Consider the following 21264-nt stretch of genomic DNA (forward strand, 5'->3'; position numbering starts at 1 on the left):
ATCTGTGTTCCCACCATGTCCCCCATTGCGGGGGGTTCCCCAGGCCCTGTGGGGGAGTGGGCTTTGCGCCCTGCTGCCCCGGGGGAAGGTTTTGTGAGCAGTGTGAAGTTCCCCAGCCAATTCATGCCAAAGCCATACAGTTTAATGTGTTATTTATTGACAAGGTGGAGGCTGGGGCAGTGGGGAAGGGAGGAGGCCGGGGAGGGAAGGGGGCTGCTCGGGCTGTGCTGGCAGCATGGGGGCGGTGCTTTGAGTCAAGTGCTCTTCCCCGCACCTCGTCTGAGGAGCCAGGTGGCAGTGCCTGGCCCCAGCAGGAACTGTTCCCAGTCTGTCCAGCATCGGCCCCCATCCCCTGAGCAGGGTGCGACTCTGCCAGTGTGTCCCCGGCTCAGCTCTTCCGGACGTGGGCTGAGAACGCCTGAAACTTGTCCGGATGAGTCCCCAAGTGCCTCGTCGGTGGTGAAGCGCAGCTGGCAGTCCGCATCCCTGGGGCCAGGAAGGACGGCGCGTCTCCCGCCCTTGGCCAGCGTCGCAGTTGGTGTAAGTGCTGTGATGCTCTCCGGTGGGCTGCCCCCGGTGGCAGCAACTCCCGCGTGAGGGGGCAGCCCCTGTCCCCGATGGCACTGGCCGTCAGACAGTGACCTCGGTCTTGCTGTTGGTGGCGAGGTGCCGGGAGTGCTGCCCGTACAGCGAGGTGGAGGGGCCGAAGGCCTCGGGTGGCCCCTCAGGGCGCAGGGTGGCCAGGCCCGGCCGGCGGGGACCGCGATGGGGGGCCCCCTCCCAGCCCCCCGGGAAGGCCAGGCCCCCTGGCACCTTGGGGCCCTTGGCCTTGGGCAGGGGGCAGCCCTCGGCCAGCACGGGGGTCTCGGCTGGGAAGGTCAGTGTACTGGCGGGGGGTGGCTCCAGCCCCCCGAACCGCCTGTAGAAGTCCTCGGTGGCGCTCTCTGTGGGGACAGGCGTGCAGTGTCACCCCTCCAGGGACACCCCTTTCTGCTGGTACAGGGGGACCAGGGAGGGTGCAGTGGTGGAGATGGCTGGGATGGAGCTGTGGGAGGGATTCTGGGTGCTGGGGGATGTTGGCAATGAACTGGCCGGGCAGTGCTGTTGGGACATCCCGGGGAACTGATTGCTGGGCAGTGCAGTGTGTCCACGTGGATCCTGAACCCCGATGAGGTGGGCAGTGCTTCAGGTCTGTGTGGGATCCTGGGTGCTGGTTGACTGGGAAGTGCAGTGGATCTGTGGGGGACCCTGGGCACTGACTGGCTGGGCAGCACAGCTGGCTGGTGGAGTGGTGGAGGAGCTGCAGAGTTTCTGCTGTGAACAGCTGCCCCAGGAACACTGGAAACTGGGATGCTTGTCCTGCCTATGCCCTTTTGTGAGCCCTGTGCCCCTCCTCACCTGGTTTCTGGGGTCGATAGGGTGCATGCCCCCAGCCACCATCCCACCCCACACAGCAGCAGCACTCACCTCCAACCTTGAGGGTGGTGTAGGAAGTGTAGTCCGGGGCTGAGAGGGCCAGGCTGCTGGCCAGCGGCAGGCGCTTGCCATGGCTGTGTGGCCGCCCCAGTGAGGGGGCAATGGCCACCGCGTTGTTCAAGGGTGTCTTGTCTGGAGAGGCAGAGATGGGTGGGGGCTCAGCCATAGGCTGCACCCTCCCATTGCCTTTATTCACTCAAGGGAGCTTTTCTTTTCCCTACCACACCGGTGCCTTACCTGTGCTGTTTCTGGGGGGCCCCCGGGCCAGCCCCTCACTCAGCGGGACCTGCACACCCCCCATGAGGCTGTCCATGTTCTCAGAGGGGCTGTGGCCTGGCTGCTTCAGCAGATCTGTCAGTGTCCTGGAGAGGGGGTGGAGGGCTGTTAGAACAATATCCTGCTCCCCTGGCACCCCTAATTCGTCCCAGCCCTGAACTCCACTCTGAAGGCAGAGCCAGGCAGCCTGGGGCTAGGAAAGAGCCCCTGGGAGCAGTGCACCCAGAGTGCCCCCAGGCTTTTGCCGCCTGGGATAACAAGTCTAACAGCTAATTGGGATCTGGCTGGGGCTGAGCCCTCCCAGAGCCAGGAGCATCAATGGGTAAGAGTGGTGAGGGAGATGCATGGCTTGGAGCAGGCTGCAAGGGCATGATGAACTGAGACAGAGGAAACTGATCTGATGGAAGCTGGAGCAACACCTCTGGGATGCTCCCCTGGAGCGAGAGCCTGGTGGAACAGGGGAGAGGAAGCAACACCTCCACTCAAGTCCCTTCGAAACAGAGAAGACCCCAAGGAAGGGATTAGAGAGGCCACTTGCGCCCCTATGGGGAAGGAAATAAACTAGTGGCAGCCTCTGGCGCAGGCGCTGTGCATAACACCCTCCTTGTAAGTAACAGCATTAAACATTAAACACGATTACATAAGATAGAGCCCTATTTCGTTTAACATTCATGGACAGAGATTCTGCAGTCCCACCACAGCACGCTGGCAATGCCAGAGCGAGGCATGCTGGTGGTGCCAGAGCAGGGCACACTGGACATGCCAGAGTAGAGCATGCAGGCAATGCCAGAGTGGGGCACAGCAGCAGGGCACACTGGCAGTGCCAGAGCGGGATCACAATGGCAGTGTCAGAGCATGGCGTGCCAGCAATGTTTGAGCAAGGTACACCAATGCTGGTGGTGCCAGAAGAGGGTACAACAGCAGTGACAGAGGGAGCATGTTGGCAGTGCTGGAGCAGGACCTAGCCATGTGCCACTGCAGCCTTTGGCAGCAAGTCCCAGAACAGGATGGGATGCTCCTGCTGGCGCCGGGCTTTGTGATGAGAAGACACACCATTCCCCCTGCAGAGACCATGCCTGCATGACTGCAAGAGTGCAGGGGTGTCCACTCAGGGCTTTTTTGGCTCGCTAATCCCCAGCTCACTGTCAGCATGCCTTGCGCCTCGAAGGCTCTGGCTGGCTCACAGACACACACCGTGAGCTGACGGTTAGCAAATGGTTGGACGATAAAACAGCAGATTAAACTCAACATGCATAAATGCAAATTGGAGAGGAAGGGGGGAATAATCCTGACTTGATAGATGTGTCAGCTCATGGCACCAGAGTGCTCAAAAACCTAGCGAATGTGATGCTCAGAATTTCCAGGAAAAGCAGTGAGAACAAGGAAGAAAGCAATGAATTGTACCTGGGGGATGCTTATGCTTGTGAGGACCTGAGGGGAGCCTTTTCCTCCCAGTTTGGAATCAGTCAACATCAGAGGGCAGGGCAAGAGCACAGCTACAAGGAAGGGTCACTTGCCCTGTGGGTTAATTTCACATCATTCTTGGGAAGCTTTGTGTAACAATCCCTCTGGGATCACTTAATCTCCAGATGGGCCAAGAGAACCCTGATAGAGCTGAAGAAATTGAAAGGAGCGAGGAACAAACCCTGGCAGCTGACCAGCTGGAAGGCAGCTTGGCGGAAAAGGGCCTGGGGTTCCTGGTGGACACCGAGTTGACCATGAGCCAGCAGAGTGCCCTTGGGACAAAGGCGCTGAATGGTTCCCTGGTCTGCATTAGGCAAAGTGTTGCCAGCAGGTCGGAGGAAGGCAATCCTTCCTCTCTGCTCGGCACTGGTAAGGCCACACCTCTGGAGTGCTGGCTCCAGCTCAATACAGGAGAAGCATGGATGTTCTGGAGAGAATCCAGGGGAGGGACACAAAGATGGGACTGGACCATCTTTTATATGAGGAGAGGCTGAGAGAGCTGAGGCTGTTCAGCCTGGAGAAGTGAAGGTTTTGGGGGATCTTATCAATGTATGTGAGTATCTGAAGGGAGGGTGCAACAAGGACAGTGTCAAGCTGACAAGAGGTGACAGGTGCAAACAGAAAGAGGAAATACTGTTTAAACAGAAAAAACAACTTTTTTTTCCTGCAGGAGTGAAATGCTTGACCAGCCCCCCTGGGGAGACTGTGGCATCTCCATCCTGCAGCTATTCAAAACCTGCACCTTCCCAGGAACCTTCCTGCAACAGACTGACCCAACCAGGGTTCAGGCCATGGATGCTGCAGTCAGAGAATCTCTGGCCACAAGCCTAGGCGGGCAGTGGGCTGTGCCTAGGCAGGGCAGGGGGAGGCAAGTCCTCCGAGGCCATGGGTGTGGGCTGTCAACTCAGGGAGCTGCCGCCTGTCAACTCCCACCTTCCCTGGGGTGCACTGCTCACCCCTCCCCACTGGACGCTGCCTGCTCTTGAGTGTCCCCGGGGCCAGCGATCAAACAGGCTTGTTTCAACAGGAAGTTCAATGTGATTTGACCTATTTTTTAAATTATTTTTTCTTTTCCTCGGGTCTATTTATGAAGCTTGAGCAATCCTTTATCTATGACTTCTCTCCATATAAATCTGTCAATGCTCTTTCTCATAAATGTGCCCTCCGTGCTGACCGCTCGGGGCATGTGGACAGTAACGATTAGCAACAACGGCTCGAGCAGCAATTAATGAGCTGTTTTGCCAAGGTGAGAAGCACGCACGAGTCCCCAGCACCAACAACACTTGGATTCACCCTGCCCTTGCACCACGAGTAGTGCCACTGGCCAGGGCTGCCAGTAGGGCTCTCAAGGACTGCAGCCTTTCCCTGGCTCATCCCCAGGTGATGCAGTGCAGGGAAGGTGGACATGGAAGGTGACACTATGGAGGAGCTGTTGTCTCACTGAACATCACCTTGGGGGTTTTGAGCCTCAGTCTGGTCCTGTGGCTGGGGGGCTTGACGAAGGTCAAGCCACATCTCCCTAGGTCACCTGGTGGTCTGCAGCACCAAGATGGATCTGGAGTGCAGATGGAGGAAGAGAACACAGAGCAGATGTAGCTTTTGACCTGCACTGCTCATTTGCAAAAAGTCCTGATGAATGGAACTGCTGAGGCCTCCATCCACACTCTGGCCATGGATGCAGAGAACATAAGGCCATGTGTGCAGGTGGCTTGCCACCCAGCTTGCCTGAGCATTACCTGGGCGGGCATGCAGCTACCTCCATGGCAAGCCTAGTTCTGCTTAAGGGTGTGACAAAGATGCCCCAAACCAGCCTAGTGCAAGACCTGAGACCAAGCACAGGGGTAGACCCAGAAGCAATAATGATGAAGGCCAAGAGATCTTCACAGTAGAAGCCATGCATGAAGCACTCATTGCTCCTGATCCATCCCCAAGGGATGTGCTTGTGTGGGAGCAGGATGCTGACCTGGCATGGCAGCCCAGCTCAGGGCCTGACTCGCTTTTGGGAAGCCCAAGCCCTATACCTGGCAAGCCCAGCAGGAGAGAGTATGCAAGTCCTGGCAAGGGGGCAGGGAGTGATGGGGGGAAACAGGAGCACAGCCTCCAGGAGAGAGGAGAGATAACAAACTGATGGGGTGAAGTGACATTGCCATGAGCTGAGCCCTTGGTGGGGACACAGAAGGTGGCAGCCACTGGATGAGTGGAGTGATGAGGTTTGGAGCAGAGGTGCAGCATTGCAGGAGACACAGAGCACGCTGCAGCCACAGGTGAGCATCCCGGCTGCTCACACCACCTCTGCGCCCAGTGAGAGCCTCATCTTCACCTCCCGAGAGAGACATTTCCCACAGCTTATAGCATGTCTGCTCAGGGCAGGGCTGCCTATCCATGCAACTGAGCAGCACAGGCACTGTGGAACACCTGCCCAGTGGGGCTGGTACACTCAGGGATGCTCAGGAAGGCGTGGGGCTATCAAGGTGTCTTTGCAAAATGGAGTTGCAGTGGAGGGTATTGGAGTTTGGGCAAAGTGGAAATGAGCATCCCCAAACATTACGTTCAGTCTAGGGACAGATCTCCAGGTTTCCTTCCCTGCTGGAGCTGGATCCTCTTTCATCCCCCAGAGAGCCAGCATGTGCTAGCACACCATGCTGCCTGCAAACACTTTTTTTCGGTCTTCACCACGACCTGCTGCCATGGACATCAACTGCAGGTGTGGCCCTGGACTTGAGCATTGCCAGAGAAACACCCAGCACAGCTGGAGGTGCAGTGGGGCCAAGTTTGGGGACCCTGAATAGCACGGGGAGACCCAGGGAGTGAAAAGCCAGAGTTGAGCACTCACCTACTGCAGTTGCCCGTGCGCCTGCTCCTAACAGCTGTTTTGCACCTCTCCAGAATCCCCCCTACTCCCTAGGAGGCTGCTCCTTGCCCAGTTCTTCCCATAGGGTTGTTCACACCAGCTATAAGTTTGCAATTCCCACCCAGGAGGTTTTCTGGGAGAGGTCCGGGGCATGTGCTTGCTCTCAATGCACAGACAGATCCTGGAGGCCCCCAAGGACCCAACGTCCTCAGAGATCCGGGGACTGAATAAAAACACAGGCAGGTGTTCCTGACTCAACGCGGGGTTTGGCCAGGCTAAGCGAGTGCTGGGGACAGATGCCAAGCATGAGCCGAGCAGGAAGGAGAGGGGATTGCAGGAGCTGCCATAAGGCCCTGCAGGAAGAAGGCGGATGAGGACGGGAGGATAAACCAGGTAGCTGCAATCACTTGAGCACCCACTTCCCTGGGTGAACCAGCAGCCAAATCCATGAGGAGACAAAGACATGTTGGAGATGGCCAAGGTGTGGGAGTCTCAGGACAAGCTAGACACGGACTCCGGTGTCTCCATCAGAGGGGAGCTAATGGACTTTTTGCACCTGGTCGCTCTTCTTGGGGTTGAACCAGGACCAGAACAATGACAAACAACATCTGGAACTGCAGAAGTGGTTGACCTTACCCCCCCCCACGTGAGAAACCTGCAAGCAGCAGTGGTAGGAGCTGTCCAGGGCAGCACAGAATGCTCCCCAGGAGCAGAAAAACCCTGGCGGGAGGGAGGGACAGGAATGGAAATCAAGACAACCGTGCAACAGGGAGCTGGCCCAAGGCCATGATGCGGTGTCCAAGGAGCAAATGAGAAGCTTCTACCTGAGGCGCTAGGAGAAAGGCAAGGTGGCACTGCCCATGCCTTGGACCATACGTGGGTACAGTGGCAAGGCAGGTAGAAATAACCCTGCTGTCTCAGAGGCACCAAGACAAAGCATATTACCCCAGCTGCCCAGGCACAGTGGAATGGAGGTGACAGCATCCCTTTTTGGATGCTGATGCCATGTACCCAGCCTTTGGCACTCTCCATTGGCCCAGCACCTGGGAAGTCATGTCAGCCTGGTGTCTTGCCTGGTTCCTGGGGCTCTGCACCTGATGCAACACTCCTGCCCTGCCACAGCTTCCCAGTCACCATCCCTGTGGAACCAGAGCTGCTCACAACTTGCACAGAAGAGGGCAAGACTTCTAACTTCTGCAGTGATGGAGGTGCCCTTCTGATTTTGTCCCTCAAAGGTGGATGAAAAAAACTCGTCTTCTCCCAATCTGTATGCTAGTGCCCAAAAGATCTGTGGCTTTATGCAGAACAGGCACCTATCTCTCAAAACCCAGTGGGAAAATTCAGGCTTGCATGAGTTTGGGGGGGGGGGGACCAGGGAAAACACATGGCTCCAGCAGTGCAGAATTGAGGCTACCCAGCCCCTGGGTGAAAAACAGCCCCTGGTGAGTGGCAGCAATCCCGCCAGCATCTGGTGGTGGGAGAAGGCACTACCCAATGGCATGGGATGAGGACATGGGTCTGGGTGTCCCAGGGTCTGACCCCTCCCCGAGCACAGTATCTCCTTCCCAGGAGGTGGGGGGGATGACCAAAAAAAGACGCGGCGGCAGGCGAGTGGAAGGGGATCAGGAGGCTGGCGGAGGCTGTATTGATCCTGTCAAGGTGCCAGCACTTCCTCAGGCAACACGGGGGGAGGCATGGGCACATAGCAGCACACAGCCAGGCTCTCTGCCAAGGTGGGGGCACAGCATGGATCCCCCCCAAAACTGCCTCTTGTGTCTCAGGAGGGTCCTGTGACCCTCCTCCATGGCTCAGTATGACCCTCCTCCAACCAGGGATGATCAGCCTCTGCTCCCCTGGGTGGGTACAAGAAGTAGGATGGGTCTGGATTTGGGGTGCAGCACCCAGTGGCTGCATAAGTCCCAAATGGACAGGGGAAAAAGGGTGCTCCAGGGGAAGGAGAGTGTGTTGGTGCTGGGAGTTGCAATCAGGACGGTTTCCTGATCATCCCTATGAAATAATTTCGATCAGCCCTGCTTTTCCTTTTTTAAAAGCTAAAATTCCTTAACAAAATGTCATGAAAATGGGTTTTTCTCCAGGCTTGATGTCCTCACTGGGAAGATGCAAAGTAGAGCCCCAGAATGGGGAGAGAAGCATGTATTGGCAGCAGGAGGGAGAGGGGAAGATGCAGCAGCAGCCACAGCACCAGTACAGGAGTTGGGGGAGAGTCAGGGGCTCTCCAGTGACCTTCCCCCTGCCCAGTCCTGTGCTCAGCCCCAGGAGCAGGCTGAAAAGCAGGGGTTGGAGCCACAGGGCATGGACTCCAGGAAGAAGTTGCCCAACTTTCCACTGGAGGGTGTGCTCCAGGGGGTGTAAGAGTGTGGACGCCCCCTGCAAGGGCGGTGTCCCACGCTGGTGCACAGAGCAGACCCCAGGGCACACCCGTGCATGCGCATACACGTGTGTGTGCACACATGCACACAGAGTTGGCGCAGCAGCCACCGTGGAACTGTCATTGCCACCTCGTCTCCCCCAGCACTGCTAGCAAGGCTGAGATAAAGGGGACTGCAGTCCAGACCCGATCTCACCTTCCAGGTACACATTTGTTGGGGGGGGGGCGGCCCTGTCCTATAGCTCACGTCACCCACCCCACTGCCTGGTGAGCTGGCACTCCTGAGCCAGGGACATGCCTCCTCAAGAGACAGAGCCGGTCATTTTGAGAGGAAATGAGTGTACAACCACCCCTTCTCGTAGAGGCTGTCCTGGCTGCCAGCCCTCCGTACCAGGTTAGTGTGCTACAGCCAGCCCACCCCCTGGTGTTTCAGCATGCTGGACAGGGATTTTAGGGATCACCTCACCCTCTTGGCAGTCCCAAGGTGAAGCCAGGGCTCAGTCTACGCAATCGGCTAGGAACATGAGCTGCCACCCTTGGGGAGATGAAGCAGGGGAGGTGGGACTGGACCCCTTTACCTGGAGATGGTCATCTCTGTCTGGGGACCCTGTGCCTTCTCCAGGCCCAGCTTGGTGAAGATGCCCACCAGCACCATGATGGCCACCACACCACAGATGATGTAGACGATCATGTTGGTCTTGTCACGAGTGGGGTCCTCGGGGGTCTCATCCACCCGGGCAGGCGGCTGGCCCGTGTTGACCCAGTTGGGGGTGTCGTAGTTGGAGCAGCCACTCTGGTCCAGCCGCCCGGGCTTGAACTGGCAGCAGAAGCGGTACCCGCAGGTCCCGCAGCAGTACTGGTAGATGCCGGCGTTGCAGTTGAACGGCGGGTCCCACTGCCCCATCACGTCGTAGTACCCGCGGCAGCGGTCCCCCCCCGCTGGTGCCGCTCCGGTGGGCGCGGGGACCGTGGTCTCCGGCGGCGGAGCCTGGCTGCTGTTCCCGCTCTCCCCGGGCCCCCCGGTGCTGGGCTCGCCGCTCCACACCCGGCCCGGCTCCAGCAGCACCAGGCAGCAGATACCCACGACGTAGCTCGGCTCCATGCGCCCGCGGCTCCGGGGGGACATCTGGGCGAGGAGACGAGTTAGAGCCGCTCGCCCAGGACCGGCCGCATGGCCGCCGAAGAGCCCCGATGGAGGAGAAACGGGCTGGGGAGAAGGGGGGCGTAATGGAGGGAAGGCAAAAAAGGGTAGAAAAAAAGAAGTGGGTGAAAAATAAAAGTGCGAGGGGACGTACCCCCTCCCCGTTTCTCCTTAGATCGGCCGACAGGCAGAGATTCAGAGCAGGGGGCGAGACGGGCGGCATGAGAGAGCCGCCGCCTCCCGCCGGCCGGGGAGGGGACGCGGCGGCGGGCGGCGGGAGCGGGCGGGCGGGTCGGGCGCCGGCGGCCGCCCCATCCCCGCGCCTCTGCCCGCGCCTCCCGGCACCGCGCTCCGCCACGGAGACAGAGAGGAGAGAGAATGGAAAAGCAGCAAAAGCCCTTCGCACCAGGGCGGGAGGAGCGGGAGGAGCAGCAGGAGGAGGAGGAGGAGGAGTGCGGGGAAGAGGGGGAGGGAGCCAGCGCGGCCAGCGAGGCGCAGGGGGCTCGGCTCCCCCGCCGCCTGACAGCCTCCCGAGGAAACCGGAGAAGGTCCTTCACCGAGTCCTCTGCCAGGCTCCCCGCCGCCACCGGGCGGCAGGACGCCCGCCCTCCCCGTCGGGTAGCCGCCGCGGGCGGCCGGACACGCGTGGCACCAGTCCCGCGCTGCCCGCCTGCCCCCGAGCACCCCCAAGCCCCGCCGCGGCACCCCCACTCGCCCGGACGGGAGCTGCGGGGCCGCAGGCGGGCACTTAGTGGTACAGGAGAGATGTATGCTGGGGGAACAAAGCCCCCGGGGTGGTGGGGTGCCCTTCTGCAGTCCCTCAGCGAGGGGACACTTAGGGAAGGGGAGAGAGCAACAGTCCCAGTTCCTTGTGAACATCAGAGCATCCTCCAAGGGGAGCTGTCGACGGGGGGAGCTGTAGGATGGGCAAAGTGGGGCGCTACTGGGGCACCCCTAGAAAGTCATCCTCCGCAGAGTCGGGATGATTTTCAACCAGCCACTTGCTGGCCCTGTGTTTGGACTTCGAAGTTCAGACTCTCTAGGGAGTGTGCACCCACTGCTCTGGTGCCAGTCTGGTGCCACCCATAAAGGTGATATTCATCCTCACTGCCAGCTCCTCTTCCCAGAAGGGCATGATTTGCTTTTCCTGCTCTGGGGCCATTGTGATAAGAGCAGGATGGGGCAAACTGAGGGGCTGTCGGGCTCCTTGCCCAGCGCTAACACATTGCACAGCCTGTAACAAGGGCTGGGGTGAGGTGCAGTGACATATGGGAGCTGAGGCTGCAGCCTTATCACCTCCAGACAGACCTAAATCCTGTAGCAGGGAAGGTCAGCAAATCTGGCATCACCACTGTGTTTTTGGGCATATATGCCCTCCATGCCCTGTGAGAGAGAGGATGAATAATGTGTTGTTTTGTCTTGCCTGGTTTGTACTCTAACCGGGCGGATGTGGCTGCCCTTGGGCTGCATAGTGCTGGCACAGGAGACCCCAGCCCCCAGGCAAGTGGTGATATAAAAAGACATTATAATGATGGAGGTGGGATTAAACGGGTCGGGGAGGCTCACCTCCCTCTGGCAGATGCCTCCTTTAGGTCAGCACTGAAGCCCCATGGACCAGCCTGTCCTCAGGAGCCATGCCTTACCTGCCACACCACAGGGGGGAGGCTGAGACCTACATGGGATTAAATACTCCATCATCATCCTGCCTGTGCATCATGGCAATCTGATATTTCAGGCTGGAGCTTTGCACAAAAAGCTTCCCACCCCATCGAGGGTGAAACACTTGTATGGTTTTCTGGGGGATGGATTTAGAGGATAAAATATCCTTTCCCTATTCACCAAGCCTGAGCCCTCCAGGCCCCCGCTTGCTTCCCATCTGGAGTCTGGCAAAAGTCAAAGACATTGAAAGCATGGATGAGGAGAGCAGCTGGAGCCCGGGACGTGTCCATTGGTCCCAAGTGCCTCAGCCTAATAGAGATCCATTAGGTAAGGTAGCTTGTAGCCTCCAGAGCTTCCTGAAAGATATAAAAATCTAGTGAGGCGGAAAAGCCACACTTTCCCTGCATCTCGGAGGGCTCTCTGATGAAAGGCCCCATCGTCTGGAAGTTGCAGACATGGGGGTCGTTACCACTAACAGCCGAAAGCAGCATCGGCCTTGAGAGAAGCTGCACAAGCAAAGTTTGCGGCTGCCCAGGTAACGCCAGCAATCGTTTCCCCGGCACCGGCTGATCGCTCCCGACGTGTGTGCGAGCAGAGTCGCCCCGGGGCCCGGAGAGTTTAACAGACTGTTAACAGGCAGAGCGAAAAACTGGCCAAAATCGGGGAGTTTGCTGGAAAATGGTTGCCTGGCATGACCTGGGAAAACGGGAACGGTTTTAAGGCGAGGGGGGAGGGTGTTTAGTGAGTGTGAAGCAGCCGATTTAAAGGGTCTCTGGGAGCGAGAAGGAGGGAGGAAGAGCCGCTCGCAGGCGTTAGCTGTGTGCATCAACCCAAAAGGAAACCAAAGCTAAGGGCACGGTTCCGAGGAGAATCCGCCCGGCACGTCCCCGGCGCGCAGGGCCGGCCGGGGCTGGCTCCGTGCAGTGCTGGCACCAGGGGCTGCAGCCCGCAGCCCCGCTGAGCCGTCAGCTCATCTTTGTCAAATAAGTGACCCAGCCTCTAGCTGCATCCCCAAAGGGAGGGGGTTGTGAGAAGGAAATCCTGTAGCTCGGCACCTACACTCTCACATCACTGGGAAGCAGCGGCAGGACCCGCAGGAAAATTCAGGTCAGCAGGGACCTCCGGAGAAAAAGCAAATAACATGCTTGCAACATCCACGGACACTTCTAGGGACGGGGATTTGGGAGAAGAGCTCCGTTAGACTTTGACCACCAGCCTTGGAGGATGTCACAGAAATATTCCCTGTAGTGACAATGCCACCCGGACTACAGAAGGGTGTCTCTGCGCCTGCAGAAATAGGATATTCGGGCGGCTCAACACCGAGAGGGGAGGGATGCGCCGAGCACTGACACTGTAAACAGATTGTTTCTGGCAGGGCACGGTGATCTGGAGAAGATCCTCTCTGTCACAGCCAGAGAGCCCGACAGACCCAGATCCCCGCTGATCATGGGGGTGCAAGCCTAGCAGAGCTGCCAAGCTCTTGCCCGAGGAACAGGAGGAAGAGACAGCCATCACCATCATCAGTGTGAAGTAAAGCCCTTGAGAGCCTCCCTGAATGTGGGAGGATTTGGGGTGCAGTCAGCTCCTGAGAAAAGCTGGCAGGGGGTGTTTGGAGCACAAAGCTACCCAGCTGGCTCCCCCTCCCCCACTACCCGGGGAATCAGAGACACTTTCCCCTCCCAAAAAAAGTGATTTTTACCATGCAGGACTGAGCTGGACTCAGGGCCAAGGGGTGAATGAGGGAAAGGGTGCTGCTGTGGGATGGATGCCCCATCTCGAAGGGCTGTGCTGCAATAAGAGGGCTCCAGCACCTCATGTTTGTGTGCTGACGAGTGCTGCCAGAGTGTGTTTTGCTGTTTGCAAATCAGCAGCTAACACCCGACATCATCATCTAGGAAGAGGTGAAGGCGAAGGAAAGCTGTCAGGAAGAGCTTCCAGTATGCCTTGCAACACTGTCCCCTGCCTGGAGGCAGAGGAGAGGCATAGCTCCTGCCACTATCCCTGGGGGCACATGGGGCATGTGCATCTCCCCACACCTCCCACCATTCCCCAGGATACACCAGAGAAATCTGCTTCTCTCTGAAACTTTAGCTACTGAAGCTGGTTCTGTTCCAGCCAAGGCTAGAGCTAGGGAAGAGTCTCCCCTTGCCTTTGTCTCTGTGAGGGAAATTTCTTTGGCCATCAGCATGCTGTTTGTAAGTTATGAGTTTTCTCAGACCCATTGTCTAGGACTGGGACAAGTGACCCCTGGACTGTGATTAGGGATCCCTGGGGTCGAGTGCTGGGCTAGTGTGCAATAAGATGCTACTCCCCTCCTCACATTATCATAGGCTCAATGGATTAGCAGATCTTGAGCTGCTGGCATTCGAAAACTAAAGCAGGGGAAAGTTAAATGCACTGAGGGAGGCACAGAGATGAGGTGGCTGAGCCCAGAGCAACCACCATCCACCCTATTTCTATCGCAATGTGCACAAGGGTTTTATTCTCCTCCCTGTGCTTGATGCTCTGGCTGTAAAATGGCTGTAAAAGAACAACTGTGCCTCATAACGGCTTACAGAGAATACAGAAGCATATGTGCTTTACCATTACCATCATAACTGCAAACATTCAAAAGTTGAGATTTTATTCCAGCTTCCAGCTTCCCAAACATGACTGGATTCAAATCCAAATGACATCCAGAGGAATGAGGAGAAAATCAGCTCAAAGCAAAGGCTCATTTTTAATTTATGTCGCAGTATGGGCAAGCAGGATCTGGGCTGGAAGCCCGAGCTCCCTCAGCTGCCACTGTTAGAGGGCAGCCGTGCCTCCACATACAGCACAAAGGTCCATGAGCATCAGCTGTGACCCCCAGGCCCCCAGGCTGTCTGCATATGGACTTTGCATTTAGGATTAAATTGAGAGGCAGTGCTGGTAAATGCTCCCCCTTTGCAGACACTTGGTACTCATCAGCTCGCTAGCCCAGGGGTTTTGCTGGCACAGTCTGGAGGTTGTGTTTGGGATGGCAGAGTCTTTGCAGCCCCAATTACACTCATCTGAGCTTCAGTGCAGTCAGTGGGACGCTGAACCAAAACTGTCCCCTCACTGGTGCCTGCAGGCTGAGCAGGAGCACCCCAGCCTCAAACCTCCTTCTACGCTGGGCATGTGTGCCAGGTCCCTGCAGCTATCCTGGGTGGAGCCCGAGTACTTTCTCCTTTCCTCTTCAAAGTAAGTTTCTACCAGTTTTTCAAGCATTAAAAAGCCATATAAATACCTGGAAGCAGTAATGCATCGCTCAGCTTACTCAGCAGTGCAGTGGCATCTCTGGCTATGCGCCCTGTCTCCACCCCCTCTGCTCTCACCCCTGACCACCCCTCATGCAACATGCTGATTCACACCACAATCATTTAGGGCAAAACACACCCAAAGAGAGAAAGGATGACAGCAGCCATCGCAACGCAGGGCATCCTTAGGGCTCGGTGTAACAGCTGTGTGTGAAGGGGGTCCGCTGCTGGGAGGACGGGAGGCAGCGGAGCCAGCCCCGGGCTGCTTTAGGCAACTGTGGAGCAATAAAAACCAGACCGTGGCAGCAAAAGGGACCCAGTGTTTCCCCTCCTATGCTCCCACTCCTGAGGTGGTGGTGGCAGTGAGCTGCTGGGCTTTGCTGGGATAGGGGATTTAGGGTGCCTGTTCGGGTAGCTGAGGCAGGGTCTGCAGGAGGAGGCCATATGGCCGGCAGCAGCGTGCTGCGTGCTGTCCCGGCGTCAGACCGGCAGCAGCGGGCAGAGCCTCTCCTCGGGAAGGGCGGCCGTGCCAAGCACAGGCTCTGGCACAGGTGCCGGCCGGCTGCCAGGTACACTCAGGTGCTGCGGGCAGCTCAGAGCCCGCAGGGCAGCACGGCATGGCCAGTAGGGCAGGATGCCTCTGTGCAAACCAGCTGTCCCTCCTCATCTCCTCATCCCCTGGAAGCAGGAGACGTGTAGGGGCTCATGACCCCCACACAGCACAAGTTTGGGCCAGGTGGATGTAACTGTGCATGTGGTTGTGGCGGGGTATGACTGTTGATGAAATCTTTGCTTCTACAAGACCGACATTTTGACATGGAAACAGAGGATGACTGGTGGAACGTCGGCAGCAGGAGCACATCCATCTCCTCCTCTGCTATCTCTTCCCTGTGCAGGGGGACAGGCTCTACTAGCAGAGACTTGAAGGGGCTCAGCACACTCCTCCTCTCATGATAACTCTTTTCCAGCAAAGGCTGGCTCCACAAAAGCCTCCCAGTCCACTGGGCTCCTGCTCTTTTTTGAGATGCTAAGGGGAGAAGAACGGATGTGTCATGAGAAAGAAGAGCTTCAAGTAGATACCAGGGAAGGCTTGTGAGCAGAATGGGACAGGAAAGATCCTTAATTAAAACCAGGGAAGGGCAGGGAAGCCCAGAGAATCAGTTTTGCTTTTCCAATGGAAGAGAACAAGGGTGAGAAGGTAAAGAAAACACAGAGGTATGGATGTGCAATGCCCATGCACTGCCTCTGCACAGAGCAGTGTGCTGCCTTTGGGACCATCACTTTCCTCTGCCTGCTCTTCCACAGGCACGGGTATGTGCCAAGCTGCCTCTTCCCCTCTGTAGCAGCAAACTGCAGGCTCTCTGTGCCCTTGGCCTCCCAAGAGTATCCCAGGATGGATGTGCTTGCCCTTTGATGTCTCTTTTCACTGGATTACAGAGGAAGGAGAGGGCTTTGCTGTCAGAGGGCTGGCTGTGAGCAGAGCTCCCTTGCCTGCCGGGAGCCTGTGGGCTTTTGAGCCAGCTTCATTTTGGCATGATCCGCCTTTGCGAGTGAGACCTGCTGAAGATGGCCCAATCCTATTAGTGGCAGGGATTTGCTTCAGGTTTCCTACCATTACCCTGATGGCATTTTGTTGTGCAATAAGCCTCTGTCTTTTGGGAGACTAAAAATCAAGCATGCCACTTTCCCACACAGGAACTGTCCCCATGCCATGCCGGCAGCAGCCTCGCTGCAGCAATCAGGAGTCACCTTGGTGCTCCTACCAGAGATGTCATTTTCCTTCTGCCTCCCAAATCCCAGCCCAAGGACAGGACAGATGCCACCAGCAGCAGGGATTTAGGTGAAACAAGTCCTGTGTTTTCCACACAGGAAGAGCAAATTAGTGAATAGCTTTGAGACTAATACAAGGACAGTTGGTGGGTGCACCCACCAGTTCCCCCAAGGAGAACAAGGGACCAGGGCACACTGAAAACTCCTATGACCAGAGATGCAGGAGGATCCATGGCAAATCTTGGGGAAAAGAAGGGAAAAGGAAAAAGGCAAGATATTAGCTCCCAACAAATAATTTCTGAAGGTCTATGTGAGGTTTGCAAAGTGCTGAGGCTGGATGAGGGTCTCAGTAACTACCTGCAGCTCCACAAAGGACAGGGTAAGGGGGATAATATACAGTGAGGGGAATAGTAGTAAATTAAGCAGAACAGGAGAAAAACTGAAAATCCTGACAGAGAGATGTATGTGGCTATATACAGGCCTCAGACTGGAGCAAGAGAAGCACCATTAAAAACATGCCAAAAGCAGCAGAGAGGGATGAGGGTGGGGGATGTGACAGGTCTGCAGTCACTTCTGCAGCTGTCGGAGTGCGGCACCAGGGTGCAGGTGGAGGGGGCTGTGAAAACTCCTGTGAGTTGGCTGATACTGTGGGCAGGGAAGGCGTGTGACCAAGTGAGGAGAGCTCTGTTTAATTCTCCCAGGTACTAATCCTCACTCATCACTCCTCTTGGAAGACCAGTTCACAGTCTCATAGTTCTTGCAGAGGCAGATGTCCCTGATGTCCTCCAACTGGGGCTCTCACTGCTGGACATTCATCTCGACAAGCTGTGCAGTCGCCCTCTGGTGCTGCTCTTGGCCTCATCCTTTGCTTTCTGCCCCTCATGGTCTGTTTCAAGATGTACCATCAGCCTTTTGCAGTCAGAGAATGATGATGGCCCTGCCCTGGCTGGAGATGGGTTGTGGCTGCTGGAACAAGGGGGGTAAATGCAGGGATGTGGCAGCACCAATCATTTTTAAGGCGCTTTTTTTTCCCCCCCAATATTTGTAACAACCAGTGGAGGTAATTGCAAATATGAGGAGAAAAATAAACTCTTGGCATCCACCAGCAGCAGGTTTCTCCTCTACCAGTGGCAGCATGGAGAGCCCAGCAGGCTTGGGCCATGTCCAAATTAGGTGCAAAAACTCCCATCCACCATCTTTTTTAAGGATGGAGCAGCTGGCAGGCATGGGGTAGATGGTCCTGGCACCACTGGAAAAGGGAAGCCATGTGTTGAGCTGGGAGCTGGGAGAAGAGTTTGGCCAGAGGGCCCCTTCCCCAGGGTCCTGCCTGGGGCATGGGAAAAGGGAACCACACCCTGGGCAGAAACCCAGCTGGCTCAGGAAGCTGCTTCCCAGCCTGCCCCAGAGATTCCATGTTAGCACTGATGTGTCACTGAGCACAGCATGGCCAGAAAATCTCCCAGTTTCTGCTCCCTTGGCATCTAAGAGACTGAGACCAGACCCTGGGCCTCTGATTTTGGGAGGCAGGAAGGAAGCAGAGTGATAAAGATTTGCAAACATGGGAGCTCTTACCTCAGTTTGTCCCTCTTGAGTGAAGGCTGGAGCCCCTGTTTCATGGGGAAGACCGACAGCTCAAATCTGCTCTAGGTAAAATACTTCCAACACTTCAGGAGAAGGAGAACAGCCCAGACACTTGCACCATCCCACAGTCTGAAGGTAGTATGTGCATCAGAGATGCCAAATGGCTCTTTGGAGGTGCGGGGAAAGTTTTAGTATTGATCTCACATTTAGATGTTTAGCTCACATTTCCAGATTGTCCTTCAGCTCTGAATAGGAGCTTGCTGACTGTGTGGTGACAGTGGCCACCACCAGCCTGCCCTCATCAGGCAGCAGGGCCAGTGGGAGAAGGGGTGGCCGGGTTGGTGGCGGCAGGGAAATGTCATGCCTTGCTGAGCAACAGAATTGCTAAGACAAAAAAAGCTCGGTCTTGAAAATTAGCAACACCTGAGTGGCCCTTCTGCCGTCTTCCACATCATCGCCAGAGACAGTTCCCTGTTGCACCAGCTTTACCTCAGGGGACGGATGCCACTGCAGGCCATGCTGCCCTCACTGCCACTCTCATGCCACTTTCCCTCCCTGACCTGCCAGGCAGGCTCTGTGACTTCAGAAATCAAAGGTGCTGTAGCTCCAAAGGCCCTGCCAGGTTCCCCACCCACCAAAGTACCCATGGGGCTCTGCCTTCATCAGCAAGGTGTAGGTTTCTAGTCATTCTTCTCACAGAGAAAAGACTTGAAAAGGTAAAATGAGTGTAGCCTAGAGGCTCAAGAGCCTGAGATGAAATAAGAAAAGTTCCAAATCTTCACTTTCTTCCTTATTTCTGTTCTACTCTCACAATCTTTATGCTAGTTTTTGGCTTTCTGCAGGCCTGGCTCCTTCCCTGAGGTGCCTGAGGGTAACACTGTGCCAGAGCCCCCTGAAAGAGCTGCTGGTATTTTGGGAGGGCTTTATAGTCTCCTCCTGCAGCAAAGATCCTTTCTCCCACAGAGTGGGAGAGATGGGCTGCTGGCACCCACCCCACTCCCCCTGCATGTGTTGGGGGTCCCAGGCAGTCTGCCAGCCCCTCACTCTCCATCTGGCTCACACCAGGGTGAGCAATCCCTTCTGCACAGTGTGCCTGGAGCTGTGGCTCCTCTCTGGGACATTTCCCAATGAGCTGGTCCCCCTCCCTTCACCTCTTCCCCAGGGCAGCCAAGCTGCGTGGCTCTGTGCAAGTGCAGCAGGAGGACAGATCTGAGGAGACAGGAGGAGAATGAACTCCTTTAAATGTGATGGAGGCGACTGCCTGGTTCTGTCAGCCATTGCCCCCTCTGCCCCCCTCCTCTCCGCATCCAGCTTGTCTCCTGCTGTTTTTCTCTCTCTCTGGGTATAAGATGTCACAAGGATTAGGCCCAAATCTCCCTGGGTGGTGCACTCACCCCATGCTCATCTCTTGAGGTCACCTTGAAGTTGAGCACTGTCCCCTCTAAGCCGGGAGTTGGCCACAAAGGCGACTGCAGTGGAAATCTCACCCTTGAAACGCCGGGTGGGAGCAGATGTGAAGCTCTGTAGTCACCCTTCAGGAACAAACCATTTTAAATGGTTTAAATGGTGACCAGCTAGCATTGCTGCTGGAAGAGGGATCACTGCTCACAGAATCAGCTGGGCTGCACCAGCGCTCTGGGGCTGGAGCCAGGGGAGTGCTCAGGCAGAGCCCTGGTTCTAAACCCTTCAAGTTTTGCTACAGTTCCCAGGATGGTCACCAAATGGGAGTTTGTGAACCATGGTGCTGGCACAATGATCGCGAGGCGCAGATGTGTGAGGCAGTGAGCACCGGGAGTCACGGTAGTGGCTGGCACTGTCCAGGCAGATCACCGTGGTTTTGGGGTCATTCCTGTCAAATGATGTCATCCTGTGTTGCATCTGCTCCATGACCTTGCTGGCAGCAGATGCAAACCTTATGGACTCTCCTAGTGAACCTCATCTCCTTCCCAAAATGGCTCAGAAGGGCCATATCTGCCCCCAATGCCCCAAAGCCATACCTGCCACCCTGTACCCATGCATCTGGGGCATGTGAAATGAATGCAGTTTTCCTGCTGCCCCTTTCCCCTGCGCATCCATCCACCCCAACACACTGCCTCTGCCACCATCAGGGCAGCTACCTGCTTCTCCACTGTCCCAGGAGACAGCCCTTGTCCTGGCACACAGCAGCTCTGCAGTGGGGCTGCCTCACCACTGGCTTTTAATGAGGAGTTAATTGCAGCTGACACTGCCTGGGCCAGGAAGTTCTCTCCTGGGTCTCCAAAAACACTTGGACAGGATGGAGTGCAAGGGGAGGAAGAGTCAGTGCTGCCAGTAAATGTGCTCCAAGACAGACAGCGAGGGAGCAAGGGCTGTCGCATCTTTATTCCCTGTTGACCCATTTAAAGCAAGCACCGGTGACTAAGGGAGCTGGCAGGAGGATAAAAATACCTTCCACATGTTCACTAGGAGGCCAGGGACAGAAATAGGGGTGCCATCACCTCTCTGGTGAGTGGTTGGGGTCACACAGTGTTTTGCAATCTCAAAAGTGGAGTCTCCAGTGTCTCTCACAGCAAACACAACCACAGTGGGGTCTCCTCTGCTCAGAGCATCCTGTCACACACTGTCCCAAGAGTCAGCTCCCTGGCTCCCTTTCCTTTCTTGGGGCTGAAGCCATTAGAAAAAAACCAAGCAAACAAACAAGAAAAACCCCAAAAGCAGAGGTTCTCCCTTACTTCCAGCAAAAGGAGGAAAATATCACACAAGAAAATCTTCCCTGCGGACCTCAGCCATGCAGGTCATTGTATTTCTGCCGAAATATCTGTGTCACTGCACTGCTCACCCTGTTGGGGTCACATCCCTGTGGAGCTATGTCCCACTGCAGCCAGAGCAGACAAATCCTGGAGTTCTCCTCATGTCCCTGGCATGAGCTCCTCCAGACACTGCATTGCCACCTCATGGGAAAACACACATGATTTTCTGGGTTGGCAGCAGGGATCCAGTGCTGCCTTCCTGGTCCCTCCACACTGGCACACCTGAGAGCTTTCGCACTTGGAGTGGGCTCAGTACACAGTCTTTTTGCTAGCAAGATTCTGGAGACCAGCAACCACACCTGGTACTTTATTTGGTCTTCTTCAGGTCACACAGCTGCCTGCTGCTTTATTAAACCTTGAAAGACATCTTTTGCAGGCAGAAAAATATTGAATCAACCTGGTTTATTAGCAAACCAAAATGTCTTAAACCAAGCAAGTGGACTACAGCAGATATCCCATCCACCTGACTGCATTTAACAATTCAGCAAGGAAGAAGAACCCATGCAGGAGAGTGCTGTGCCCAGGCTCACAGAGGGCACCAGATCTCCTCACATGGGATAGCACAGAGAGGTGTCACAAGGAGGTATCAGCCACCTTCCCTACCTGAT

At 56.2% G+C, this 21264-nt stretch overlaps 1 protein-coding gene across 1 annotated transcript; it reads right to left on the bottom strand.

Moving 5' to 3' along the window:
- Positions 1-553: 553 nt before the first annotated feature.
- Positions 554-10030, bottom strand: SHISA8 (shisa family member 8). The gene is made up of 4 exons (XM_068191404.1): positions 9035-10030; positions 1714-1838; positions 1468-1608; positions 554-944 (listed from the first exon to the last, which is right to left on the bottom strand). Exons 1-4 carry the CDS (start codon positions 9580-9582, stop codon positions 631-633), a joined length of 1128 nt encoding a protein of 375 aa, XP_068047505.1. The 5' UTR covers positions 9583-10030; the 3' UTR covers positions 554-630.
- Between the last annotated feature and the right edge of the window lie 11234 nt (positions 10031-21264).

Source organism: Anomalospiza imberbis, chromosome 5 (assembly GCF_031753505.1).
Source record: "Anomalospiza imberbis isolate Cuckoo-Finch-1a 21T00152 chromosome 5, ASM3175350v1, whole genome shotgun sequence".
Lineage (NCBI taxonomy): Eukaryota > Metazoa > Chordata > Aves > Passeriformes > Viduidae > Anomalospiza > Anomalospiza imberbis.